This window comes from Homalodisca vitripennis, unplaced genomic scaffold (genome assembly GCF_021130785.1).
Source record: "Homalodisca vitripennis isolate AUS2020 unplaced genomic scaffold, UT_GWSS_2.1 ScUCBcl_2;HRSCAF=254, whole genome shotgun sequence".
In the NCBI taxonomy this organism is placed as follows: Eukaryota; Metazoa; Arthropoda; class Insecta; order Hemiptera; family Cicadellidae; genus Homalodisca; species Homalodisca vitripennis.
Genome location: NW_025776200.1, coordinates 341618 through 349510, shown reverse-complemented (window position 1 = coordinate 349510; position 7893 = coordinate 341618). Strand labels below are relative to the sequence as shown.

Here is a 7893-nt window from a genome sequence, read left to right as displayed (position 1 = left end):
TAGTTGAAAGAATTTTCAAAATTGAAACAATAAAACTTTTAAACTATACGGTTCAAAATTGAAAGTAGCAGCCCAACGTTAAGCCCCCCACAGACTGACGAGCATGTTCGCGAGCATGCTGGCGTACATGCTCGCGAACATGCTCGGCGTTGCCCACACACGACCGGACATGCTCGCGAACATGCTCGCCGTCGCCGCTCAGTACTGTTGCTTCTCTACGGTGTGATAGTCAAGTTTTGCAGTGCGGGTGCGAAATGGATGCAAACGCTGTGGTGGCCCTTTGTGGGGGTTTCGTTTGTTTGGAGGAGAAAAAACGCAAGGTACGTAAAATATGATGCAAGAATTGGCTTAAAAATAGGAACCAGTTTAGCCACATGTCACTGTTGCAAGAATTAGCATCAAATGAACCAAATGATTATAAAAATTACCTGAGGATGACTGAAGATTGTTTCGAAGACATTCTTAGACGTATTTCTCCAGATATTGTGAAACAGAATAGTATTTTGAGGGAGCCGATCAGCTGTAAAGAGCGCCTTGCAGCGACACTTCAGTTTTTAGCAAGTGGCAGAACCTATGAAAACCTAAAGTTTAGCTGCGCCATTTCGCCTCAGTCGCTGGGAAAAATCATACCAGAAACCTGCACTGCAATTTATAATGCTCTACGTGAGGAATACCTGCACGTAAGTTTAACATTTGTTTTTAAATCTTATACCGTATACGAATTGAAATGCAGCTAATAATACAAGGCCTAATAACTATCGAAGTGATCAGTTGAGTAAAACGGTGAAACGGGTGCAAGTAAAATGACTTAAAACAAAGTTTAATAAGCAAATTTATTGAAACAACTTAAAAAAAAGAAATAGTATTACTCAATATGAACTATAACATTAAAATTAACGTTCAATAAGTAATTGGTTGTGAACTTTAGTTGAATTTTAAGAACTGTCCTAAATTTTCTTCATCTACTTCAGTGGTAGTAGACCCCTTGGCGGCAGTAGATTCATTGACAAATATTGCATTGTTTGCGGCCTGTTGTTGTTGTGGTTGTGGTGGTAAGTATCGCTGGGGAAAAAGGGTAGTTCTGTTGCCCGTAATTGTATTCCTGGAATTGATAAGTGGTAGGTTGTACATTAGCGAATCCACGTGAACAATTTGGTCCGTAATTGTCAGGGTTCTGTATGTTGTTTAAGTGAATGACTGAGTTTTCATTTAAATGTCCTAATTTACTATGAAAAAGTGCATCTGAAATAAGTTTTTGTGCAAATATCTTTTGGCGTCTATCCATGTCTTCCAGCTGGAAGGCGATACTGTTCCCAAATGCTTGATTTTCATTAACATGTTGATTCAAAGCGTTGGTTGCTACGTCCAAAAATGATTCTTTCTTTCGATCATACTCCGAGACATTTTTTCTTTTACGCTGGCGCCGTTGTACATTGCTCGCGGAGTCTGATGTTTGTGATCTGATGTTCTGAGCAGGTGTTTGTGAGAGCGAACTAGTAGGCGTAGCAGGGGTGGATGAACCTCCGTCTGGACTGGCCAGGATACTGGGCGAGTTCTCGGCCTCCTGTGAAAGAACAATGGAAATAGTACACTTATAACGACACATCTTCAAAACATAGTAGTATATATTTTTTTCTTTTTCAGTTGCCTGAGAATGAAAGCGACTGGATGAATATTGCTACAGATTTTAAAAAATACTGGCAAGTAGAAAACTGCGTGGGGGCTCTTGATGGAAAGCATATTGCCATCCTTCAACCTCCTGGAAGTGGTTCGTATTTCTTCAATTACAAAGGTTTCTTCAGCGTTGTATTATTGGCTGTGGTAAACGCAAACTATGAATTTATGTACGTAAATTGTGGAGTGAATGGACGGGTGTCTGACGGGGGAGTTCTCTTTGAAACCGATTTTGGGCAACAGTTGGAAAACGGCCAGTTGAATTTGCCATCACCAACGACCTTTCCAAACAACAGAGATGCATGTTTACCTTTTGTTTTTTTGGGAGATGAAGCTTTCCCCTTAAAAGAAAACCTAATGAAGCCATACCCTAATAAGGGAATCACCCACGATGAAAGGATTTTCAACTATCGTATTTGCCGTGGAAGAAGAGTTGTTGAAAATGCCTTCGGCATTTTAGCAAATAGGTTCCAAGTATTGCAAACAACAATCAGGACGAGCTTGGAAACCACTGAAGTTATTATTTTAGCTTGCTGCGCACTCCACAATTATTTACGAAGGAAAAGCTCAACTTATTTGACGCCTAGTTCGGTAGACTGGGAAAACACGGAAACTGCAGTTCTCACTGAAGGCGAATGGAGGAAGAATGTTCGCCAACTTTTAGGCATGAAGCAACGCAATCGGTCCGGGAAAGAAACATCACTGGCTGAACCAATCCGAAAATACTACAGGGACTTCTACAACAACGAGGGACAAGTAGAGTTTCAAGAGCGCATGATAAATCGCCGCTAATGTTATACATTCTAAAATAAACAACAGATGGGCGTAATGTATATGTTGTAGCCAAGGGTAACCCAATGCATTACCTCTTTAATGGTCCACTGTAAATAATTGAAATGGAAAATAATGACAATGTGCTTTGCTTTTAATATGTGTTTAACTATAAATATATGCACATTTTACTACAGTTGGTTGTACTTTCTTGGTAAGTATATGTTTCAGTTTTTGTTTGTAAAATTATTTGAGTCAAATCTGATATTGTCAATAAAATAATAAAGTAGTTCAAATGTTACTTTATGAATTTAATTGCCCTACACTACAACTTAAACTAAACTAAACTACAACTTACGTTTTCGTCCGTCATCTCAGTGTTATCTTCTGAATCTTCGGGCGGGGCAACTATCTTTTGCAGTGAAGATAAACCTTTCCTCGCCGTTTCCACATCTGTTGTAAACATAAGTAACTCGAAATACCACAATGATGGTTCATACACTTCGTCAAGTCCCTTCCCTGTGCTTTTCGAGGCATTTAATTTTTTTAGTTCTCGTCGAAACGACGCACGCAAAGAGTCAATTTTCGCTTTGACGAACTTCTCATCAGCTTTCACAAATACTTCCTTACATTTATCTATTAACACGTCAAAACTTTCCTTTCGTAAATGTTTGTTACAATAATTTGGACTTTTCACGTCCCACAAACACCGCTGTTCCCTATACAGTTCTATAAATTCAGTCCAAAATGGTTTGTTATCGCTGAACGACATATTGTCAACTAGACAAATAAAAAATCACCAATACTGCACTATAACCGCACAAGCTACACTTCGCCACCACTTCCTCAACAAGAACAATAGCCTACAGCACACTGACCTCTTTCTCCCGCCCTCCGACGCTCCGACTGACAAACATCAGTGTTGCCAACCGAAATAACAACAATTCCCACCAACAATTCCCACTGACCACATGACACCGAGACTTCCAGCTGAGGGTGACCGGCGAGCATGCTCGCGAACATGTTGGTCGTCACCACAGACGGCCGAGCATGTTGGGCTCGGCGCTCGGCTCGCCTGTTCCGACGAGCCCAACATGCTCGCCGGTTGGAATGCTCGTCGACCCCACACACGGGCGAGCATGTTCGCCGCCAACACCGTCACGAGCATGCTCGCGAACATGCTCGTCAGTCTGTGGGGGGCTTTAAGGGAGCTCCCCTCCCCTCTATACTCTGTCGCTACTCAAGGCCAACTGTTGGCGGTTCTCGGTGCAACAGAAGTCTCGGTCGAAAGAAGCTCGATTAATCGAAGTTCACTGAATAATGAAAAAAATGTGTTTAATACCTCTTTAAAAAACGCGTTTTACAAAATCAGCAAAAAATATTTTTCTTAGAAAATTGCTTAAAAATAAATTTTTAAATTATAAAAAAACACTTCGATTTTTCCAATTTTGTAAATTAACCATTTAGAAGTGGGGGCCAAAGCAGCTGGTGCTTTCAATTTAATCCATTGCGAAATTTGAAATTAAAAATTACCAAGCAGAGATCAACACGTAGGTGTTCAATATTTTTTATTGCCACATTTTGTAGCATTGATTTTTACATAAAATAACTGTATATGTATTTTTTTCAAGGTATCTCGCCACTGGAAATCCATTTGTGGACTTGCACCATTCCTATCGACTTGGAGCTACTACCATAAAAGAGATTGGTGCAAGAGTTTGCTCAGCGTTATGGAATGTTCTCAAAAATGAATGCCTACCCGAACCTTCCAAAGATGACTGGTTGAGAATTGCTTCAGAATTTGAAAACCGAGCAAACTTTCCAAATTGTTTAGGCGCGGTTGATGGAAAGCATATAAGGATTGTGAAACCCCCAAATAGTGCATCATTGTATTTCAACTACAAACATTACTTTTCCATCGTCCTTATGGCAGTGACAGATGCTGACTATAAATTTGTTTTTATAGATGTTGGCTCTTATGGAAAGTGTGGAGACTCTACAATATTCCAACAATCTGCATTACACCAAAGAATACTTGCTGATACCATTGATCTCAAGATCAGAGGACAGAGCGATTTCAAGTTCGTCGTCTACACCCATCCCTTTTGTGTTTCTTGCCGACGACGCCTTCTCATTGTCACACAGAGTGTTGTGCCCTTTCATTGGAAAACAGCTCAATGACACTAAAAGGACATTTAATTATCGCCACTGTCGAGCCAGACGATATGTTGAGTGTACGTTTGGCATACTAGCCAATAAATGGCGCATATTTTCACAGGCCTTTGAATGTGGATGTTGATTTGGCTATAGACATTGTTAAAGCGTGTTGTATTTTGCACAATTATGTACGAAGTAGGGATGGTTTACAGTTTGTGGACACATTGTACAAATTCCCAACTGACAACGATGACTCTGAAAGTACACATCGCAATCGTCAGTACAACTCAAACACAAGAAACATCCTAGCTGAATATTTTGTCAATGAAGGAGCAGTGCCGTGGCAAAAGAACTATCTGTGAGAAGGACAGTCTCATCGCAAAACTACTTCTATGTCACTCAAGAGCAGTGGAAATTAACTAATATTATTACATTTGAATAGGCACAATGTTAAGTTGTGTTATATAATTTACTCCATGTAAACATAACTAGATCATATGTTAATTTAAAGAAGATATTAAGTAATTGTTATACATTCTGATTGAGTTTATACATTGAATATTTAAGGTTATCTAGTTGAATTTTGTTGATTAGCCTTAGTTTGTAAAAAGGTTTTCTTAGTTTCATTACAATTTAATCAACATTTTTGCTATACTAACTTCAATACTCTGTAATGGAAAAACTACTGAAACCTGAGAAATTTGCATGCAGCCCTGAAACAAAAAATGCTTCTAAACAATGGAAACATTGGTTTCAAACGTTCAATACATTCATAGAAAATGCTGAAGTTAAAGAAGATAAGAAACTTGGAGTACTAGTGAACTTTCTAACCTATGAAAACTATGAATTTATCAGTGAGTGTAAAGATTACAACAATGCTATACAAACTTTAGAAACATTATTCATACCTAAGAAAAATGTACTTTTTGCTAGACACTTGCTTGCTAATCATAAACAACAAGAAGGAGAATCAATAAATCACTATTTGCAAACGCTTAAATCTCTTAGTAAGGAGTGTGATTTCGTAAATGTCGATGCTAAAACCTATAGTGATGAGTCTATCAGAGATGCCTTTATTAGTGGTTTAAATTCTTCTCGAATCAGACAACGTATTCTGGAACATAACGTTTTAACCTTGGAAAAAGTTGAAGAAATAGCTCGTTCTTTAGAGTCAGCTCAGAAACATGCGGACGCTTATTCCATGACTTCAGGTGTACCTCAATCATATTGTCACTACGTTGATACGAGTAGTAATGTAAAGATTCCTTCAGGCAAACTAAAAACTCAGGAAGACAATTCTACTGCTGCTGCTGTATCAGCACACAGACTCCGACAGAAATGTTATTTTTGTGGAAGAGCAAGACATATTTCAAGAGATGACTGCCCTGCAAAAGATGCTATTTGTAAAGGTTGCTCGAAAACTGGTCATTTTCTCAGAGTTTGTTTATCTAAGAATCTTAAAAATGGTAAGATAAATTCAGCCTCTTTAACAACATGTCCCATAATAACTTCAGCAGTAACACCCAAAGTATTATCTAAAGCAATTGTATCCGGAAATGTAAACGGAATTTCTGCTAAGTTTTTAGTTGATACTGGAAGTTCTGATAGTTTTATTGATAGTAGTTTTGTAAAGGCTAACAACCTTAAAACATTTCCAGAAGTCAAACAGGTGTCGATGGCATCTACGTCACTCGTTTCACCAATTAAAGGGTATGTTAGGGTAGATCTGTATGTACAAGACAATGCTTACAAACAAATCAAAATGCTTGTAATTGAAAGGTTATGTACTGATGTACTGATAGGACATGATATCATGAAACTACATACAAATGTTACTGTAGACTTTGGGGGACCAAGATCATCTTTCTCTGTTTGTAACGTTGCCTGTGCTAATGTGGAACCACCATCATTATTTCAGCACATGACTAAAGATTGTCGACCTGTTGTGACTAAGACAAGGCGGTTTTTTGGGGAAGATGAAAAATTTATACAATGTGAAATACAGTCTCTTCTGAAAGATGGTGTTATCGAGGAAAGTGTTTCTCCATGGCGAGCTCAAGTGCTCATTACCAAAAATGAAAACCACAAGAAACGACTTGTAATAGATTATTCTCAGACAGTAAATAAATTTACATTATTGGATGCTTATCCTTTGCCCGATATCGAATCACTTGTGTTAAATATTGCTAAATTTGATACTTTCAGTTCATTGGATTTGTCTAGTGCTTATCATCAGATACCAATTCCAGAGCATGAAAAACAACTTACCGCTTTTGAAGCTAATGGGCAATTGTATCAGTTCAAACGCATTCCTTTTGGAGTAACCAACGGCGTGTCCGCTTTCCAAAGGACTATAAATAAGATTATTTCAGAAGAAGGACTCGAAGGTACTTTCGCATATATTGATGATGTTACAATAGGAGGAATGGGTAAACAAGATCATGATAAAAATTTAGAAAAGTTTATGGCTGTGGCTAAGAAATACAATCTAACATTGAACCTGAAGAAATGTAAATTTGCTCAAGATACTATATCTATCCTTGGTTATCAAATCAAAAATAGAACTATACGTCCCGACCCAGAGAGATTACAACCACTTTTGGACATGCCTCTGCCTCATGATGCTGCTTCTCTTAAACGAACACTTGGATTGTTATCATACTACTCCAAATGGATACCAAGGTTTTCTGACAAAATTAGAAGTTTGGTAAGCTGTAAGAATTTTCCTATTGAACCAACCTCCATTGCCGCTAGTGATTTTCAAAACATTAAGAAGGATATAGAAAGATCATTTCTTGTGACTGTTGAACCGGAAAATCAATTGATAGTCGAAACTGATGCTTCAGGAGTTGCAATAGCTGCTACACTAAGCCAAAATGGACGTCCTGTTGCCTTCTTTTCTAGGACTTTGTCTGGAAGTGAAAAACAACACTCAACAGTAGAAAGAGAAGCACAGGCCATCGTAGAATCTATTAAGAAATGGAGACATTTTTTGTTAGGGAGACAATTTATTCTCTTAACTGATCAAAAAGCTTTGTCATTTATTTTTGACCAAAAACATTCTAGCAGAATTAAAAACGACAAAATCATGCGCTGGCGACTAGAGCTTTCTCCTTTCTCGTACGACATTCAATATCGACCTGGTAAAGAAAACGTTTCTGCAGACGCACTCTCTCGGATCTGTAATGCATCTACGACTGACAACAAACTTTTTGAAATGCACCAGGCTCTTTGTCATCCAGGAATAACGCGTTTCTATCACTGGGTACGCAGCAAGAATTTGCCATATTC

General features: G+C 38.3%; 1 protein-coding gene across 1 annotated transcript; it reads left to right on the top strand.

Annotated features, from left to right (window-relative positions):
* The first annotated feature begins 348 nt into the window (after positions 1–348).
* LOC124370319 (putative nuclease HARBI1) lies at positions 349–2692 on the top strand. Its single transcript, XM_046828608.1, has 2 exons — positions 349–680; positions 1645–2692. Exons 1-2 carry the CDS (start codon positions 375–377, stop codon positions 2464–2466), a joined length of 1128 nt encoding a protein of 375 aa, XP_046684564.1. The 5' UTR covers positions 349–374; the 3' UTR covers positions 2467–2692.
* Positions 2693–7893: the final 5201 nt, after the last annotated feature.